The sequence below is a fragment of the Rhinopithecus roxellana genome, chromosome 13, assembly GCF_007565055.1.
Source record: "Rhinopithecus roxellana isolate Shanxi Qingling chromosome 13, ASM756505v1, whole genome shotgun sequence".
Taxonomy (NCBI): domain Eukaryota; kingdom Metazoa; phylum Chordata; class Mammalia; order Primates; family Cercopithecidae; genus Rhinopithecus; species Rhinopithecus roxellana.
This window is the reverse complement of record NC_044561.1, coordinates 24,015,381-24,036,529: the sequence shown is the minus strand read 5'-3', so window position 1 is coordinate 24,036,529 and position 21,149 is coordinate 24,015,381. Positions and strand designations below refer to the sequence as shown.

General features: G+C 48.3%; 1 protein-coding gene across 5 annotated transcripts in view; it reads right to left on the bottom strand.

Annotated features, from left to right (window-relative positions):
* Positions 1-2,115: 2,115 nt before the first annotated feature.
* Positions 2,116-21,149, bottom strand: part of TPST2 (tyrosylprotein sulfotransferase 2) — a 64,315-nt gene continuing 45,281 nt past the window's right edge. For 2 of the 5 annotated variants that reach the window (XM_010375581.1, XM_010375580.2), the window contains exons 2-7: positions 21,032-21,103; positions 15,129-16,058; positions 10,662-10,860; positions 7,064-7,114; positions 4,586-4,634; positions 2,116-2,636 (exon numbers count right to left, since the gene is read on the bottom strand). In XM_010375581.1, coding sequence (XP_010373883.1) covers positions 4,593-4,634; positions 7,064-7,114; positions 10,662-10,860; positions 15,129-15,970 — 1,134 coding nt within the window. In that variant the 5' untranslated portion in view covers positions 15,971-16,058; positions 21,032-21,103 and the 3' untranslated portion in view covers positions 2,116-2,636; positions 4,586-4,592. Of the gene's footprint in view, positions 2,637-4,585; positions 4,635-7,063; positions 7,115-10,303; positions 10,861-15,128; positions 16,059-19,537; positions 19,708-21,031; positions 21,104-21,149 lie in introns of those variants that run through there. The other 3 variants (XM_030914931.1, XM_030914932.1, XM_030914933.1) reach the window with 2 other exon arrangements.

The following is a 21,149-nucleotide window of genomic DNA, read 5'->3' as shown; positions in this document are numbered from 1 at the left end:
CTGCCTCCTGGGTTCAAGCAATTCTCCTGCCTCAGCCTCCCAAGTAGCTGCAACTACAGGCATGCACCACCACGTCCAGCTAATTTTTGTATTTTTAGTAGATGGGGTTTTGCCAAATTGGCCAGGCTGGTCTCGAACTCCTGATCTCAGGTTATCTGCCCACCTTGGCCTCCCAAAGTGCTGGGATTACAAGCATGAGCCACCGGGCCCAGCCTCTTTATTTTCTTTCAGTGTTTTCCCAGGAAGCTCTCTGAATATCCAGGGTCCTCATGGATGGACTTCTCATAAAAGGTAATTCCTGGAACCAGACATAAATTTTTTTTTTTGGTGTATGTGTGGGAGGGGATGCACAGCTGTCACCAGATTCTCAAAGGGACAGTGTCACACTTAACAGAGCAAGGAGAGTAATCAGTGATTGGTGAATGATCATTTATCAGAGCCTGTGTGTCAAAATTTAAAAAATAAGAAGTAACTGCTGAAGAAATGAACAAAAAGGGTCACACTTTCAAAAAAGCCTAATTACCGTTCCAGAGCAGTCTCAAGACAAGGAGAGATAAGAGCTGCTTCACACTGAGGGCTTATTTGGTACCAAGGGCCACCACCAACGTCATCCATTAGCCATCCCCAATAAAACCATGAAGTTCAGCCTGGACAGCATAGAAAGACCTCGTCTCTACAAAAAAAAAAGATAAAGTAAAAATAAAAATAAAAAGTAGCCAGGTGTGGTGGCACATGCCTGTAGTCCCAGCTACTCAGGAGGCTAAGGTGGGAGGATCACTTGACCCTAGGAGACCGAGGCTGCAGTGAGCTATGATCATGCCACTGTACTCTAGCCTGACAGAGTGAGATTCTGTCTGAACACACACAGACACACACATACACCACGAATTTTTAACTTCCCCATTTTACAGATGAAGAGACAAAGTCTCAAGCCATAGAGCCAGGAGGTCAGACTGACTCCAAAAACCCATGCTCCAAGCCACAATAAGTCACTGCCTTCCAAAAGCCTCATATTATCATGAGATATAAGGCAAGGAGTTATGGTAAAACACCTTAACCCTTAAAGATACAAACTTATTGGAGGCCTAGTTGGTCCCTCAGCATTTGGTGACTGCTATAAAGGGTTAACTCAGCAGGCTTGAAGTATCCAAACCCAGCATATCTCAAAGAAAAAACTGGCCTTAATGGGCTCCTGAGAGATAACCTCTAAGTCCTTAGAATATCCTCCCAAATAGGGATGTCTTTATATACCTCAGGCCTTGGGTCATACCAGGCCAGATAGTTTGTGCTCATAATGTGGTTTACGGTGGGGACCTTGGGCCATGCTGTATCATTTTGACCTTTGGAGCGGCTGGTGATTACGTAACTAAAGTAAGTCATGTGATTGCCCCATGTGACTGACATGCAATAAAAACCTAGACCCCAAGGCTAGGGTGAGCTTTCTGGCTGGTAATATTTAGTATGTGTTGTCACATATCATTGCTGGGAAAATTAAGTGTGTCTGTAAGACTCTACTGGGAGAGGACAACTGGAAGCCTGAGGCTGGTCTCTCCTGGACTCTGCCCTGTGCACCTTTTTCTCTTGCTGATTTTATTTTGAGATGGCATCTTGCTCTGTCACCCAGGCTGGAGTAAAATGGCACGATCTCAGCTCACTGCAACCTCCACCTCCCAGGTTCAGGCGATTCTCCTGCCTCAACCTCCTGAGTGGCTGGGATTACAGGTGCACGCCACCACGCCCACCTAATTTTTGTATTTTTAGTAGAGACGGAGTTTCACCATGTTGGCCAGGCTGGTCTCGAACTCCTGACCTCAGGCAATCCTCCTGCCTCTGCCTCCCAAAGTGCTGTGATTGCAGGCATGAGCCACTGTGCCCAGCCTGTTTTGCTGATTCTAATGTGCATCCTTTTGCAGTAATAAACCACAACCATGAGGATAACAGCTCTTCTGAATTCTGAGTTCTACCCAATCATCAATTCTGGGGGTGGCCTTGGGGATCCCAACACAAGAATTCGGCTGTGCCTTACATGCATCTATATTCTCCAGCTTTTTGCTCATCACAAATCTCCCTGACAAAATCCAGTATGGAAAGAAAAAAAAAAAAAAAACCTATCCATTCAGTAAAGTAAGGCATAAACAAATGAGCCCCTGTTCACTTTATTCAAAGAGTATTTTTTTTTCTCTGTGAAACTAGGTAGAACTGAGGAGGAATCAAAGAAAGCCTCATATATTAAATTCTTAAATAGATTCTTTGAATTCAAAGTAAGGGTCAATAGGAGAGGCACAGTTTGTGGGCCTTGTCCCAGCAAACAAAGCCACCAAGGCAGTCCTGCAAATTAAGGAGGATGGCAAATCTGTCTCTTAAAAAAAGTTCTTGAGGGGAAAAATATAAAATACCTAAGTTTCAAAAGCTGGACTACTTCCATACCCTTCGTTCTCTACCCTGGCGTGTCCAAAGATAGAGAGTTTCAAGGTACATTTTCAATGATTCAGCTTTTGCAAACATATGCAAATACATTCCTCATCAGCAGTCCTGTTTTGGCGATTAATAGCAAGCAATATGCTTGGATTAGAGGTCCGATTTCCACTTAAATGCAGTTTCTTCTCTTCTTGGCAATGAAGTTCATTTGCAGAGATCTGAAAGGGGGGAAGACTGTGTTAGACTCAGAGTAACAATTCTGAAATAGATCATTTATATTTATACATGTGATTGCAGAACATACTGTCTTCATCCATTCGCATAAGCATGTAAGGTTTTACGAATGCATCCCAGATGGCCAGAGAGTTTAAATTTAAAAACGTTTCCTAGGCTCTTCCCCACATCTCATCTTGCATCCACTTGACCTCAAATATACACTTTTCTTATGGATACAGAGCAAATGACAGTGATTATGTGATAAATACTGATGAATTCTTGGAGGCAAGGGCAGGATTCATGTTTGTTCAAGACCAACTCTGTATCCAGGATCAGCTACAGCGCCGTGTATATGGTATCTCATTTAAACAGTAAAACAAGTAACAAATCTGCCTTTGTCAATGAGAAGGTCCAGGAGTCTACTAATGATCTGCAGAAAGGGAGCGAGGGGAACAGAGTTAGTGAGGAACAGGGAGGAAAGCTGTTTTTCATGACAGGGTTCTTTTTTGGAATAGAACTATGGGATACTGGGTGGGAGCGGTGGCTCATGCCTGTAATCCCAGCACTTTGGGAGGCTGAAGCGGGCAGATCATTTGAGACCAGGAGTTCGAGACCAGCCTGGCCAACATGGTGAAACCCCATCTCTACTAAAAATACAAAAATTAGCTGGGTGTGGTGGTGCACACTTGTAATCCCAGCTACTTGGAAGGCTGACGCATGAGACTCACTTGAACCCCAGAAGGTGGAGATTGCAGTGAGCCGAGATCGTGCCACTGCACTCCAGCCTGGGCAACAGGGTGAGACTGTCTCAACAAAAAAACACCCAAAAAACAAAAACTCTGGGATCTTAGTGCAACTCAAGATGGGAACCCTGATAATGACAGAGTCCTTGCAGATTGGAGCAAAGTAAATTGAAAGAAAAAACTAAAACATATGCCAATTGTTTAAAAATAGATGAAGAGACTAAAAATAAGAGTCCAAGCTGGAAGCTGTGTTTCAATGTAAAATAACTTCTCTTCAGGTTTTCTTGAACCTGATCATAGAGGCTGGGGGACAGAAGGAAGCGAGCTCACTCATGCAGCCTTAACTCCAGTGCCTAAGTCCACAGCGAGGGGCCAGCACTTCAGTTTCCAAGCATTCCCACCTGGGCCAGCTCACGCCATCTTATGGCCAACCTCAGAGGCGGGCAATGATGAATCCCCATTCTCCAGATGAAGAAACCAGGGGCTGAAGGAAGTTAAACCTGGAGTTCTTAAATCTTTGAATTGCCAAGTTCAAAAAATCCCTTTCCCCACCCCTTAGTAGAATATGGATGGATAAATGTGCACTTAAAATAATTCACTAAAAGCAAACCTGGGAGGAAGTCTGTCCCTTGAGGGCTGTGTAGCCTTGGGCAAGTCAAAGCCCTTCTCTGTGCTTTGGTTTTCTCTTCTGTAAAATGGAATGATCATGTCATCTGCCTCCCAAGGATGCTGAGGGTTAAATGAATAACACAGGACCAGTACCTGGCCCAATGGCCATGGGGGTTATTCTTAGAACATAACTGCTTGTGACTGTTATTAGAACAATAATTGCTGTGGCCCAATGCTGATGCTGTTTGTAGAAGCCAGACTGGCAGACAGCATTCTGCGCAAAACTGGAATCTCCCCGTCCCCCAACATAGTGGTCCTTCCTGCCCCATCCCCAGTGTCAGATAAACCTTTTTCCGGTTGGTTCAGCGTTAATCCCTCTCCCTGTCCTTGATCCAGAGCTAGAAGACTAAGCCTTGATTCTATAAATAGCACCCCCAGTCTGTCACCATGGAAACCTCTGATGGGGCTGGGTCAGCCCACCCTAGTGGACATGACTCCCCCAGGGAGGCTCTGGAAGGACAGAAAAGTGGCTTTTCAGAAAAGTGGCTCTGAGGCCACCCAGAAGCAGCGGGAACCCCCAGTGAAGTCCACAGGCTTACCTGGAAATCACGAGCTTCCTAAGTGGGAGGAGGTGCTGTTCTGGTTCACCTAGAGAAAGACAATACAGAGAGGAAGGGGTCATGGCCAGGTGGGGGATGCCTCACTGTCTTGAGGGTCACCCCTCAGCATCACTGAGTCATGCACATGCTTACTCATGGAGTATTTACTGTACATCTACTATGTGCCATGTGCTGGGATAGCATGGTGAGTGTGACAGACGCAAAACTAGGATGACGGAACTTACGCTCAAGTTGGAGAAAAAGCGTATTGAACATGCACAGATGCAAGATAATGTCAAACCTGCGCAATGTGACAGGCTGCTATGAGTGATCAGTATCTGTGCTACTTCAAAAACGGTGGCCAGGAAAGGACTCTACAAGATGGCATTTCAGCTGTGGTATAATAATAAGTATTTGGTCACTGTCCCCAGTTCCTGGCACACAGCTCCCCAAACCCTTGGAATCTCTGAGGGAAAAAGGGTATCTTGGCCGGGTGCCGTGGCTCACACCTGTAATCCCAGAGCTTTGGGAGGCCGAGGTGGGTGGATCACTTGAGGTCAGGAGTTCGAGACCAGACTGGCCAACATGGAGAAACCCCTTCTCTACTAAAAATACAAAAATTAGCTGGGCATGGTGGCCGGTGCTCGTAATCCCAGCTACTTGAGAGGCTGAGGCAGAAGAATTGCTTGAACCTGGGAGGCAGAGGCTGCAGTGAGCCAAGATTGCACCACTGCACTCCAGCCTGGGCAACAAGAGGAAAACTCCATCTCAAAAACAAAAAACAAAAAACAACAAAAAGGGTTAGGGCAGTTTATACTTCCCTGCAGTGTATGACATACGCAAGATGTCTAGCTGACCTGGGAATAGTTTTTGTTGCTTTTAGGAACAAAATATGAAGGAATGGCATACCCCCACGCTCAGGAGGGCTGCCTTGCAGGTAAGTTGTGTCAAGCCTCTATTTCCAACCCTCATCTCCCTACTGTCCTTCACTGTGCACATAATGTCATTCTGGATGTCGTAAAAACTGGAAATGGTCTTGAAGAAGCTGTTTAGTAAATGGTAGCACGTGCATTCCACAGAACGCTACGTAGCCGTCCAAAATGGTGCCGGTGAAACTCAAAAGATAGGAAAATATTAAGAAAGCAAAACAAGGCAGCTTGAACATTAAAACTGTAATGAACATTCCTGTAAATCACATTGGGATAGAAACAAACAAAAATATAATTGCAATGAATGCAAAAGTGCATACGCATTCCAGAGGTTTCGGCCACCCCTCCCCACTTTCAGGTGTTCACGGTTCCCTCTGCTGGGAAGCCTTTTCTATCCAGAGCTTTGTGTGAGAGACCTAGTTTTAATCTTTCAGATATTGGCTTATGGGTGTTTTCCAATATCAGTGACCAATTCTGATTATCTGGATACCAACTGGGCGTTCAACAATTCAGTTCAGTTCTGACACTGACTCCCAGACTTAGTTAGCATCAGCTGCCATAGATTAAGGGCTCAGTTCCCCAACTGCCCTACTTTAGATGCCAGCTGCAATGGGGTGCTCAGGCTATCCACACTTCTTCCCAGCCAACTACAGATCTGGAGGTTCCCACAACCCCCACTCTGGTTTGATAATTCACTAGAACAGCTCACAGGACACAGGAGCACACTTTACTAACTGCTACCTGTTTATTATGAATAATACAACTCAAGCTTGGGCAACATGCCAAAACCCCGTCTCTACAAAAAAAATACAAAAATTAACCAGGCATGGTGGTGTGTGTCTGTAGTCCCAGCTACCTGGGAGGCTGAGGTGGGAGGATTGCTTGAACCCACGAGAAGGAGGCTGCAGCGTGCCATGATCACACCACTGCATTCCAGTCTCAAAAAAAAAAAAAAGGAAAGAAAAGAAAGAAAGCCCAGGAAAAAAGTCCCCACAAAGTCCCTCCAACTGCATTCAAGCCAGAAGACGTAGTGAAAGGCTGCTCCCTGGCAGAAGGGCCACTGAGATGTGGCCCCAGCCGGATCAGTGCTTAGAGACCCTCTGGTCCAGCCCGCATCACCACAGCCCCCACCTTTTTTTTTTTTTTTTTTTGAGATGGAGTCTCGCTGTGTTGCCCAGGCTGGAGAGTGCAGTGGTGTGATCTCAGCTCACTGCAACCTCTGCCTCCTGGCTTCAAGCGATTCTCTTGCCTCAGCCTCCCGAGTAGCTGAGATTACAGGTGTGCGCCACCACGCCCTGATAATTTTTGTATTTTTAGTAGAGATGGGGTTTCACCATGTTGATCAGGCTGGTCTTGAACTCCTGACCTCGTGATCTACCTGCCTCAGCCTCCCAAAGTGGTGAGATTACAGGCAGCCAGCCCGCATACCCCTTTTTATAATGGGAAAACCATCAACCAGAGTAGAGAAGTGACATATCCAAGGGCATACAGCCAGCTGGAGGTATAGCTGAGAAAGACAGAATTCGGAATTCCCCTTGGGGTTTCTAACCTGAAAATATCCTTTCAGATTGGCTGGTGTTTTATAGTCCCCTTTCAAGACCTAAGGAAGAGAAAAAGAAGTATCACTATTATGAAAATGACCAAAAAATAAAGTTTTGTCATTCCTAACACATCTAGTCATCCACCTATCCACCTCGCCACCCACCCATCCCTCATTCCATCAAACATTGATTAAGCTCCTCTTCTTCCAGGCATTATTCTATGCAATGTGTCTGGCTGACAGAATGTTAACCAATAATTGAAATTCCTGTTTCCCTAGAGCTACCATTCTAGAGGAGGCACCAGATTAACACACAAGAAACAATAAACACAAATAAACAAGGACATAGCAAACCATGGGAACTGTTGTGAAGAAAGTACAGTAAAGAGGTGTGATTAGGAGTAATCAGGGGGCTTCTTTTGAGTGGATGGTCAAGAAGGGACTCATGTCAGGCGCAGCGACTCACGCCTGTAATCCCAGCACTTCTGGAGGCCAAGACAGGAGGATCACCTGAGTCCAGGAGTTTGAGACCAGCCTGGGAAACACAGCGAAACCCCATCTCTACAAAAATTAAAAATTAGCTGGGCATGGTGGCATGCACTTATAGTCCCAGCTACTCTAGAGCTACTGCAGCCTTGGTTGCAGGATTGGTTGAGCCCGGGAGGTTGAGGCTGCGGTGAAGCATGATCACAACACTCCACTCCAGCCTGAGTGACAGAGCGAGACCCTGTCTCTAAGAAAATGAATAAATAAAAATAAAAAGGGCCTCTTGAAATAGATAACCTTTGAGTTGAGACCCAAAGGACAAGGAAAAATAGGTAGGTTAAGCTCAGAAGAAAAAGCCCTCCAGGCAGAGGCAACAGAGCAAAGGCCCTGAAGTTAGAACCAGAACATTTCAGGCCTTTCAGCTAGTAGTCATGTTTAAAAATAAAATGAAACAAGGGAAATTAATTCTAATAATATCTTTTATTTAATCTGATATAGCTATTTTTTTTTTTTTTTTTTTTTGAGACAGGGTCTCACTCCCATAGCCCAGGCTGGAGTGCAGTAGTGCAATCATGGCTCACTGCAGCCTCCACTTCCCAGCGTCAGGTGATTCTCCCACCTCAGCCTCCTGAGTAGCTGTGACTACAGGCACGTGCCACCATGTCCAGCTAATTTTCTGTATTTTTAGTAGAGATGAGGTTTCACCATGTTACCCAGGATGGTCTCAAACTCCTAGGCTCAAGCCATCTGCCTGCCTTGGCCTCCAAAAGTGCTAGGATTATAGACATGAGCCATCATGTCCAGCCTATCTAATATATGAACATCTCAATATGTAATTTACATAAAAGTGACTAACGAGAAACATTACATACTTGTTTTTTTGTTCTAAGCCTTCAAAATCTAGTGTGTATTTTACACTAACAGTACCTCTCACTTTGGACTAGCCTCCCTTTACAGGATCAGTGGCCACACATGGCTAGTGGCTACCATATGGGCAGTGCAGGCAGAGACGATTTCATCAGCATAGATGTCCTTTTAGCCACTGCGTTTACTGAGTCCCAGGATCCATTATTGGAACACACAGGGTCCACAGCACACACAGAAGCACACAGGCATGCATGCACACTCACAGGGCTTAGTGAGAGGACTTATCTTCGCAGTAACAGCCAAGCTATGGCCAAAACTAAACCAGGGATCTAGCACTTGCCAAGACATGTTCACTGCCCCAGGGAAGAAACCTCTTTGGATGAAAATGAGAGACAGCTTCCATTTTAAATAAACAAACACAAAAAGCTCCAAAGAGTTGATGTTAACCACCAGTGCTCATGAAAATTATTTATGTTTTATAAAATACATAAAGTCAGGCCTTACTCTAGGAACTTCTGACCCATAGCCTGGGGCAAGCCAGGGGCAGCCAGCCACCTTTTAAGGAGACCCCAGAGGAGCCACTGCTGGGCCCTTGGCTGAGAACAGTGAAGTAAGCAACACCCAGCCCACTACTGCAGTGTCCCCAGCCGGTCCTCGCCTCTGCTTCTGAGAAGTACTTGGGGCTGGATTGTGAGATCACTACCATCTTCTTTTTAATCCAGTTAATTAATATTTCATTATGATAATAGATGTACAACCCATAGGTAGATAAAAGTATGTAAAACACATAAGTAGGCTTTAAAGATTACTATTATTAAGGAATAATAACAAAATAAAAATTAATAATAATATTTATAATAAAAAAAACAAACCACATCTGGGTTGCAGCCATTCACCTGTCAGTGTTGGCTGGGTATGTACATTGAATCTCTGAGTATTTCCATAAATAGATGTCTGCAGAATCAACTAATGTCAAGAGGAAGAGGAACTCACGAGACCCACAGACAAAGCTTACCCTTCAATTACAAGGGCACAGCCCCCAAAGCTCAGTGTTAGTAAATTCTCTTTGTTAAAGAGAGATCAGCAAGTGTTGGAGAGGCAGGCGCTAATGACTTACTGGCACCAAACAGAAACTTTCTCGTTGAGCCAACTGAAGAGTTACAGAACTAAGAGACGATTAACTTTTTTCCGTTGTGATTCAATACAAGAACTGTTCACTTCCTAAAATCAGCACATGCTCAGAAATGCTGAGCTTAGCTTAAAGGCTCTGGGTCTAACGATGTAAGGGCTACGAAAGCTCTTCCTTAGGCCTCGGTCCCATTTTCAAACATTTGCCTATAAGGAAGTTAGAACACAGCACTTCAAGTAAACTGGAAGCTGTAATGGCAATGTATAAATAAGGCCATCAACTTGCTAACTGTTCTTTTACCCAGTGGGTGTTAGCCTACTTTAACACTTCAAAAGCATTTTGTCAGTCACTGGAGGCTCACACCTGTAATTTCAGCACTTTGGGAGAGTGAAGCAGGGGGATCCCTTACGGCCAGGAGTTCTAGACCAGCCTGGGCAACACAGTGAGACCCCACCTTTATAAAAAATAAAATTAGCTGTGCATGGTGGCGTGCACCTGTAGTCCTAGCTACTCAGGAGCCTGGGGTGAAAGGATGGCTTAAGCCCAGACGTATGGGGCTGCAGTAGCTGTAACTGCACCAATGCATCCAGCTTGGGCAACAGAGCAAGACCATGTCTCAAACAAAACAATACAAAACAAAAAAAGTCATTTCCCTTCACCACCTTAACCAAGGATAATTTTAAACATCATGTAAATAGCCCCAAACTCACATTTGTCTGAGAAATCAACATTAAACCTTATAAGGCAAGAAAGGGACCAATATCTTATTTATTTATACCCCCTCTCAACAAAGACTTGAGGTGCTTTACAAACAGATAAACAAATAGCCAGGGAAATAGGGGTAAAAGTATAAATAAAATTAGAGAAATAAGATGAAATGAGTGTACAAGCTGGCCTGCTGTTAGAGTATGAGAGATAGGCTACCAGTTGACTTTGAGCTTCCCTGTAGCCCAAGCAAAACGGAAATCTAAGCAATCATGCAGTTCACCGTGTCCATCAGATAGAAACAAATCAGATGACCAGGAACTGAGAGACTGAACATTTCCTCAGGTGGCTGGAGCTTCCACGTCTGCAAAAGCCCCAGACCCCAAGAGCACACTTCCGCAAGTACAGGTGCACACTCACCCGCTGTGTGTTATTGACGACGATGGGGTCAGGGTTGCCGTAGTTGGGGGGATTTGCATAAGGGTCATAGCCGAGCTGGGCCAGCATGGGGGCGATCTGGGCCATGTCCCGCACCACGTCCCCAGGGATGTGGCCAGTCCACTTGGAGAGCGCTTCCAGGTTAACAGGCTTGATGACCTGGTCCGTGGACCGCTCGATCCTGGGGAGAGAGGAGAGGCTGGAGAGGGCAGGGCAGACCCAGATGATGCCTGAGCGGGTTCCCTGCTCAGCCACTCCGGGGCAGCAGGGAAGACTGGAGAAACTTGGCCTCCACCTAGCTCTGCCCCATCAACTGTGAGACAGCAGGTGAGTCATTTTTGCCTCCTCATACCTCCTCTGTACAATGGGAACACAGCATGCAGTGAGAAGTCAGAAGGAAGTACTAGCAGCATACACCATTGGTACATACATTCTGCTTTCTTGACTTCTCCAGCTTAAAAAATAACAACAGTTTAGGTCAGGCACAATGGCTCGCACCTGTAATCCCAGCACTTCAGGAGGCCAAGGCAGAAGGATCGCTTGAGCTCAGGAGTTTGACACCAACTTGGGCAACATGGTGAAACCCCATTACAAAAATAAGCTGGGCATGGTAACAAGCGCCTGTAGTCCCAGCTGCTCAGGAGGCTGAGATGGGAGAATTGCTTGAGCCCGGGAGGTTGAGGAAGCAGTGAGCCTGAGCTGTGATTGTACCACTGCACTCCAGACTGGGCAACAGAGCAAGACCCTGTCTCAAAAAAAAAAATTTTTTTTTGTCCCTAAAAAAAGTAATAAAACACTAATGATAAAGCTAAAAGCCAATGTGTTCATCACCGCCAGTCCATCAGCTTCCTACAGGTAAGCAGACTTTGCACTGTGGAGCACACCACTCTCGGTAACCTTTTCCTGTAGGGTGGGTAAGAGCAGACCAGGGAGCCAGACTGCCTGGGTTCAAATGCCGGCTGTTCCCCAACTGTGTGGCCTTGGGAACGTTACTTCACCTCTCTGAGCCTCGGTTTCCTCTTCTGTAATTGGCAGTAATAATAGTACCTACTTCATTGGGGTGCTCTGAAGAGTAAATGAGTTAATACAAAGAAAGTGCTTAGAAAAGCATAGGCACATTCTAAGTTCTTTTTTCTTTTTTGTGACGGAGTCTCACTCTGTTGCCCAGGCTGGAGTGCAGTGGCACGATCTTGGCTCACTGCAACCTCCACCCCCTGGGTTCAAAAGATTCTCATGCCTCAGTCTCCCAAGTAGCTGGAACTATAGGTGTGCACCATCATGCCCAGCTAATTTTTGTATTTTTAGTATAGACGGGGTTTCACCATGTTGGCCAGGCTGGTCTCGAACTCCTGACCTCAAGTGATCTGCCTGCCTCGGCCTCCCAAAGTGCTGGGATTCCAGACATGAGCCACTGTGCCCAGTCAACACATTGTAAGTTCTTAATAAGGGTTAGCACGCTCTCTCGTGCTCGCTCTCTCTCTCTCTCTCTCTCTCACACACACACACACACACACACACGTCTGCAGCTGTAAAACAAATATGCTATAGTTTTTTTTCGCCACTCAATACCCCATTCTTTTTGCCAGCTATGTAGCCTTCCTCCATCACTTATTTTTCCATTCCCCTAAAGACAGACATTTTGGTTGTTTCCAACTTTTTGCTGCTTCCATGGAATAACCATCATCTTCAACCTGCTTCCTAAACTCTTCCCAAGCCACCTGAATGATGTGGATCTTACCAATTATAACTCAGGGGCCTGACAGGATGAATGGTGGGGAACCCCCAGGATCAAGTGCCTAGTTCTAAATGCTTTCATCCCAACTAAGAGGCGACTTGGGAAAGAAGAACAGAATGAGGCAGCAAAAGGAAGACCAGACCGGGCGTGAGGTGAAGAGAATGGGGGAAGGTGAAAGGGTGTGGACTGGTGGGTAGAACACAGATTCAGAGGCTGCAAACCTGGATTTAAATCTTAACTCTACCCAATATGTCAAAAATCTCGAGTATGTGCATGGCTTTTGCCAAAATCCTTGTGTCTCTAGCACTTTATGGCACAGAAATGAGGTGGACACATCCCAGAACATGAATGAGGGCAATGCTTGATACACATCAGTAAAACTGGAAATAAATGAAGTGTTCAACAATAGGGAATATGAAGTTGAATATGGCAATCCGTGTAGCAGCCTGTTGCACAGCTATTCAAAATGATGCTGCAGGCCAGGCGCGGTGGCTCACGCCTGTAATCCCAGCACTTGGGGAGGCCGAGGCAGGCAGATCACCTGAGGTCTGGAGTTCAAGACCAGCCTGGTCAACATGGCAAAACCCCATCTCTACTAAAAATATAAAAATTAGCAGGGTGTAGTGGCGGGTGCCTGTAATCCCAGCTATTCTGGAGGCTAAGGCAGGGAGAACTGCTTGAACCCGGGAGGCGGAGGTTGCAGTGAGCTGAGATCACGCCACTACATTCCAGCCTGGGTGACAGAGCGAGACTCTGTGACAACAACAACAACAACAATAACAACAACAACAACAAATGCTGCTGCCGAAGAGTGCTGGCTGCCACTGGCAAGGGCTCCCATACCACCATGGAAAAAGGCTACAAAGGAGTATGTTTCATTGGACTCTAGTTTCATCAATAGGCCCTGAAAATGGTGCAGTAGGCCACACATCAAGATCTGGGTGGTGAGATCATGGCTTGTTTCTCCTTTCTTCTTTGGTGTATCTTTTCTAATTTTCTATAGTAAAGATGTTATTACTTTGGTAATCTAATATTTTTGTCATAATAATTTATAAAATCCTAGCTCCAGCATCAACTGGCTGGGGTACCTGGCATGTAGGAACTTCATTGCTAGGACAGAGCAGCTGCGAGACTCTAGCTCTGCTCTGGGCCTGGCAGGGGCCCAGCAGGACCAGACATGGGGAAGAACCACCCTTTCGCTGAGCTCTCAGGATATCCAGAGCCTGATCAGAATGGGAAAGCGTGGAGACTGCATACTCTGCTCCAGCACTGTTCAAAGTGCTCTGGGTCTCAGGATAGGGGCAGCAGCTTTTCCAATGGAAGAAGACAGGGAGTAAGGGACAGAGGGAGGAAGGAAAGGAAAGGATGAGGGCGAGTGAAGGGGAGGATGGGAGGAGTTCTGGACATGGAGAGTTTAAGAACACCATAGGTCAGGCACCTGTAATCCCAGCACTTTGGCAGGTCAAGACAGGAGGATGGCTTGAGCTCAGGAGTTGGAGACCAGCCTAGAAGACTTACTGAGATCTCATCTCTACTAGAAAAAAAAAATGAGCTAGGTGTGGAGGTGCTCGCCTGTAGTCCCAGCTACTCAGAAGACTGAAGCGGGAGATAGCTTGAGCCCAAAAGGCCGAGGCTGCAGTGAGCTGGGATCGTGCCACTGCACTCCAGCCTGGGCAGCAGAGTGAAACCCTGTCTCAAAAAAACAAAAACAAGAAAAATCCCAAAAGACAGACCTGGGTTCCAATCCCAGCACCATGCTTTGTTAGCTGTGTAGCCTGAGGCCAGTAACTTCTCCTCTGTGAGATTCAGTTTTTTGGTCTATAAAATGGGGCTAAGAGGTGTTCCTATGTCTTCAGGTTGATGTCAGGTTGATGTGGGGCTTAACCCAATACTTGCCATACAGTAGGCACTCATTAAATGACAATGGTGAGGATGATGAGTAGTCCATCAATAAAAGCAGGATCAACACTAAAACAGTAATAATAGCACCTAACATGTATTAACCTATTTGATGCCCACAGGTATCTATAAAGTGGGAAAATTATATTTCCATGTTACAGACGAAGCAATGGAAGCACAGGGGTTGAGTCGCTTGCCCAGGGTCACACAGCGAGGAAGTGGCAGAGCTGAGGTTTGAACCCAGACATCCTTGTTCTGGAATCTGAGCTCTTAACCTTTACCCACTCTTGCCTTACTACAAAGCATATTCAAAGTTTGCAGATTCTAGGCTGGGCATGGTGGCTCATGCCTGTAATCCCAGGACTCTGGGAGGCTGAGGTGGAAGGATTGCTTGAGGCCAGGAGTTTGAGACCAGTCTGGGCAGCATGGCAAAACCCCATCTCTACCAAAAATACAAAAATTAGCCCAGCTTGGTGGCGCTTGCCTGTAGTCCCAGCTACTCAGGAAGATGAGGTGGGAGGATCACTTGAACAGGGAGGTGGAGGCTGTAGTGAGCTGTGATTGCACCACTGCACTCCAGCTGGGCAACAGACTGAGACACTGTCTCAAAAAACAAACAGCCCATGAAGTTTGCAGATTCTCTCAGAAAGGAGAGGAGTCATTGTCATTTTTTGGGATAATGAAACAGAGGCTCAGAGAGATATAGTGACTTGCCCACGGCCACACAGCTCAGGAGAGGCAGTGCTGATTTTCTCGCCTGGTGCCTCTGACTCCAGGGCCGGAGTCTGAGTGGAAGCATCAGGGGCTCCACTCACTTGGACAGGGAGACACCACCCGGCTTGCCAATGAGGTCTTCATGGTGGAGGACAGCGTCGCTCCAGGCGATGCCAAGGAAGTCGAGAATGAGCTTCAGTGAGCGCCTGGGGTGCAGCACCAGCTGCTCGTAATACACAGGCAGGCACTTGTCCTTGCCCACCTCCATGCACTGGGCGTACATCACCTCGATGGCCTTGTTCCACTTGGTGAGGCAGTCGCGGTAGCTGCTGAGGTCGAAGCCCGCGATGGTGACTTTGCGTGTGATCATGGAGTGCACGGAGGCTCGGCCGTCCCGCACCATCAGCAGGAACTTGGAGTTGGGGAACAGGCGCGACAAGTAGACCGAGGACTTGAGCGTAAATGGGTCCTTGTTGCAGAGCACGCGGGCCGGCTCTCCGTGCTTGGCAATCACCTCCAGGATGAACGCCTGCATGGCGGCGTCCAGCACCTCATCCGTCACCCCCGCCTCGTCCAGCCGCAGCTTCTCACGGCCAGACTTGGACCAGGCCTGGCGCATGGCCAGCACGCGCGGGATGATGCGGGTCTCCTCGCCGCAGCGCACCTCGGGGTGGGCGTCCAGCATGGCGCGCATCAACGTGGTGCCACTGCGAGGCACGCCGCCCACGAAGATGAGCGGCATGGCCTTGCCGTAGCGGTATTCCACGTGGTTGGTGCCCACCATCACCAGCTCCTCCTGCTCCGGCCGCATGGCCCCCCGGGGGCTCCGCAGGCCCGCCAGCACCGCCCGGCACTCTAGCACCTGCTGCCCCAGCTGAACCGCCAGCACCAGGACCAGGGCACAGCCAGCTGCCAGCAGCACCCTCCGCACCGACAGGCGCATGCTGGGCCGGAGGCGGGGCAGGCCCGGCCTGAGGACCCGCTTCTGGGGCTTCAGCGACAGGTTGGCTGGCAGACCGCCAGGCTCACATCTGGGGAAAGAGGGGGACATGCATAGTCAGGGAGGTCTGTGAGCTCTCCAATAACTGCAAAGCCCTATAACTGCAAACTGCTGACATGAATGCAGAGAGCAACTTTCATAAACACTAGCTGTGTGCCTGGCACCCTACTGGGCACTTTTTAAAATTTTTTTTTGTTTTTTTAAAGAGATGGGGTCTCACCATGTTGCCCAGGCTGCTCTTGAACTCGTGGGCTTGGGTGATCCTACCTCCTACCCAAAGTGATGGGATTCCTGGTATGAGCCATCCGGTCTTTTTTTTTTAATGCTGGAGTGCATTGAGTGGTGAGATCACAGCTCACTGCGGCCTCGGACTCCGGACTCCTGGGCTCAAGCAATCCTCTGCCTCAGCCTCCCAAGTACCTGGGACTACAGGCACACACCACCACACCTGGCTAATTTTTAGAAACAGGGTCTTGCTTCAAGCAATCCTCCCACCTCGGCTTTCCAAAGTGCTGGGATTACAGGGGCGAGCCACAGTGCCCAGCCACTTTACCTATCTTAACTCATGGGATCTTCCAACAACCTTAGGAAGGCAGGTACTGTTATCAACCCAAGGGATGCTACAGCCTGACAGCCTAAGTTCAAATCCTTCTCTCCACTTCCTAGCTGTGGGACCTTGGCAGGTTCCTTAATCCCTCAGCTGTTTCATTGGATCAACGGAGACAGTAACCATTATTATAAAATTTACTATCAAAATATATAATGTCAGATTCCAGCATGTCTGCTCCATGAGGGCAGTGAGTTTTGCTGGTTTTGTTCACTGCTGTACCCCTCAACTCTTAGCACAGTGCCCGACACCTAGTAGTTGCTCAATAAATATTTCTGGAATGCGCCTTGAGAGGCTACTTGAGAGGCTGAGATGGGAGGATCACTTGAGCCTGGGAAGTCAAGGCTGCAGTAAGCTATGATTGGGCCACTATACTCCAACCTAGGCCACAGAGCAAGACCCTGTCTCAAAATGAGCAGAGCCTGAATGAGCAGAGCCTGGCACAGATTAAGTGCTATGAAATCATCATTGTAGAGAGCAGAAACTAAGGTACAGAAAAGTTGCTCGGTTGCCCAGCTGGGAAGCAGCCAAACCGGGGTCCATGGTTCAAACCCAGACCAGCCAGCTCTGCTTTAAATCACCACTCTGCCTCAATGGAAAACATTTTTCAGGAGAAGGCTGAGCATATCCTGGTCTACACTTCTTCCAGGATCATCATTCCGTCATTTATTCTTCATTCACTAAAGTGCCAGGCACTGTGTTTGGTGCTGGAAACAGGACAATGGACAAGACAGCCAGGACTCTGACCTCAAGGAGCTTAGGTCCTAGCAGGAGAAGCAGATAATACACAAGGTATGGACAAACCGTGGTAACTGTTTCAAAGAAATGAACAGGACACTGCGAGAGGAACCAAGGAGGGGAAGGAGGAAGGTAGTCAGGGGAGCCTTCCTGAAGGAGGTGTCATCCAAGCCAAGACCAGGATGAGAAGGAGCCGGCCATGCCTTTGCATGTGGCGAGGGTGTTACAAGCAGAGAGAACAGAGAGTGCAAAGGCCCTCAGATGAGAAAGAGTGTGGGGTCTTCAAGAACTTGAGGCTGAGAGTGGCGGCTCACATCTGTAATCTCAGTATTTTGGGAGGCCAAGGTGGGAGTATCACTTGAGGCCAGGAGCTTGAGACCAGCCTGGGCAACTCAGTGAGACCTTGTCTCTGTGGGCATGGTAGTGCCTGCCTGCAGTCCTGGCTACTTGAGAGGCTGAGATGGGAGGATCACTTGAGCCTGGGAAGTCAAGGCTGCAGTGAGCTATGACTGGGCCACTGCACCCCAACCTAGGCCACAGAGCAAGACCCTGTCTCAAAACAATTAAAAAAAAAAAAAATTGAGAGGAGACTGCTGGGGCTAGAGGGGGAGTGGGAAAGATGGGGTGAGGCCAGGCAGGTCCTCAGGAACAGGGGAAGGAGCTGGACTCACTCTATAGACAGCCCCTGAGGGGTGAGGATGGAGATCAGGAGGCCATGCAGGAGGCTCCTGCCCATGTCCTGGGTAGGCTCAGGGGTGCTGGACCTTTAAGGATGATTGGGGAAGGAAGGGAGAGGACAACTTAGGACAGAATGATGCTCCTGAGCCTGAGCTCCTCGCCCCTCCCAGGAGTTGCTGATAAAGAAGATCAGACTTCAGTGGCAATTTTTCAGGTAAGGGCTCATTTTAAAAAGCAAGGCCACACTCTCTGTCGCATCCCTCAGTGACAGATCTGCCTTCCTTCCCAGATCACCCCCAAAATCCCCTGATTTTGCAACCTGAGGCCAATGCAGACGGTGCAGACCCTGGCCCTGGAGGGACACTCAGCCAATCTCAGATTGCCCCAGCCATTCTCTGCCTCACCCTTGCTGTGTTTCCGAGGCTTAGTTTCCCTGACTGCCCCTCTTACCTCTTTCCAGAAGCAAAGTGAGGGCTGAGGTCTCTGGTCATTCAAGGAGTCAGGTAGGCCGGGTTTCAAATCCCAGCTCTGCCACTTCTCGGCTGAATGAGCCTGGGCAAGGGACTCCTCTGAGCCTCATCTAGAAAATGGGCCTAAGAGTGTCAACCTCAAAGGGCTGTTATGAGTAGTAAGCAACCCTCAATATGGAAAATATTGAAGGAGGTGCCCAGCACACAGGGAGCAATGGAAAGAATATTAGCAATTTCTTTTCTTTTCTTTCTTTTTTTTTTTTTTCTGTAGAGAAAAAGTCTCACTCTGTGACCCAGGCTGGTCTCAAACTACTGGCCTCAAGTGATCCTCCCACCTCGGCCTCCCAAAATGATGGGATTACAGGCATGAGCTACCCCATCTGGCCCAAGATTATTAGTGATTTCTACCATAATCATTGGTTATTTACTTATTCCAACATGTAATGGGCACCCGCTATGTGCTGGGAGCCTCAGCCTCCCAAGTCTACTCTTACTATGGACCTGTGCCTGATAGAGACTGATGGGTTCTACCTGCCTAGGTGAGGGAAGGCCTCCTGCAGGAGGTAGCCTTCATGCAGAATTTTGAGCGGTGGGTAGGAAACAGGCAGGTGGAGAAGGGAAAGAAGGATGTTCCCAGCAAAGGGAATAGCCAGTGCAGAGCCACAGGCAGGAAAGGACGCAGCACGATTGGGGAACTGAGAGTGACTTAGTGAACGGAGGGTCTGGTGGAAGCCCGTGGGAAGACAGCATGCCTCTTTGGATGTGAGGTTCCACCCAAAACCACCCAAGGGCCCAGTCTGCGGTTGGGCCTATCCACCTGCAAGGGCTTGGGCTGCCTGGGCCCTCTTAGGCTATAGCAAGTGGAAAATAACCATCAAAGGGGAGGGAACACAGTCTCAGGCCTGGGGTGGAAACTGCTAAGAGACTAGGACTTCCTGGCCGTGTGGCTTGGGAGAGTCACTTCCCCCATCTTAGCCACAGTCTCTTCAGCTGCAAAATCAGGGTGGATCCACTGACCTCAGAGGCTGCTGTGAAAATGTGAGAAGCAGCTGACAAAGCAGAGATGGATCTCAGGCTGGGGTCACCGGCCTCTCTGTGCCTTGGTTAATTTCCCTCTCTTCAGAAAAACGTGCTGATGAAGTTCTGCTGAAGAGGTTGGGGCTTCATTTGTACCCTCGATTCAGGGTCTGCGATGGGGAAAGCTATTTCAGGGCTACTTCCTGGGGGGAGGCAGGCTGAACAGGACATGAGGCCATTCAGAAATCCCTGCAATGACCCCTTCTCTTCACCAGAAGCTCAGTGAAATTCTCCCGAGACCTCTGACTAGAATTCTGTCAGTTATTAGGATTTCAGTGACAGCGTCCCCACCTTGGCTAATTTTTTTTGTATTTTTAGTAGAGATGGGGTTTCACCATGTTAGGCAGGTTGGTCTCGAACTCCTGACCTCAGGTGATCTGCCCGCCTCGGCCTCCCAAAGTACTGGGATTCCAGGTGTGAGCCAATGCACCCGGCCAGCTTCAGCATTCTATGTTCAAGCAAAGGCATTTGCACTTATGGAGCATGAACTCTGCTAAAGCATTTTCCCTGCAATATCTAAGCTCAAAGCGATGAAGCAGCTTGCCCAAGGTTGCACGGCCAGAGTGGCAGTCCTTGATCAGACCAGGCCAAGGCTGAAGAAAATAGCTCAAAGCAGGCAAGTCAGAAGTGAGCAGAAGACAGCAACGACCTGCAGGATGGCTTAAAAAGAAAAAGCAGGGTGACTTGGGACACAGAAAGCAGCCTGGAACCCACAAAGCAGAAAGTAGCTTCCTGGTTACCCAGAGCTAGGGACCCCACTCTGGGAGGAGCTAGAGGGCCCAGCCCAGGGAACTAGGCCTGCCCAACCCCCTCATCACCCTATTGGACCCTGGCAAGGGAGGCGTCCTGGCATCCTCTTGAGGATGATGGGTGAGGGCTTCCAACTTGGAGTACTACACTCCCAGGTTCAAATCTCGCTTCTGCCACTTGCCATCTGGTGATCTGGACAAAAGATATCACTTCTCTGAGCTTCTACTTTCTTCTCCAGAAAAGGAATAATAATACCCTTTTCTCAAGGAAGCTATTCGGAAGGCCAAGGATCTCCTGTGGGGTGCTGAGAAAGCATACCCAAAACACTAACGTCAGCAGAACGGGACACAAGAGGGTCTGGGTTCTGGCTATGCCTTGCATCTGCTCCGTGACACCGGGCAAGTCCCACGCCCACTTCGGGACTCAGCCTTCTCTCTCCTATCACCTGGAGAATCGTCTTCCTAAGAGACAAAGAAGATGCTCGTCTCTCTATGGTGCTTGCTGGGATGCGGCTTTTTCTAGTACCAGATTTCCAACCTGCTGGCTGAAGAGAAAGGTGAAAACCAGCCAGGGGAGCTTGCCCAGGTGCCCAATCATGGAGGCTGGGGGCATGGAGGGGACTTTTGGAGGGTGATCTCAGGAGGGGCCAGGACTCCAGGGGAAGTTCCTTCTGGGTGTACTTACCTCCTGTGGGCACTCTCATCTCTGGGCTCCAGCTCTTGTGCCTGTGTGCCAAGGCTGTCTACTGGCAGAGCCCTGGAGAGGCAAAGGAGATATTGCATCAGGGATGGGCACTGTGGAG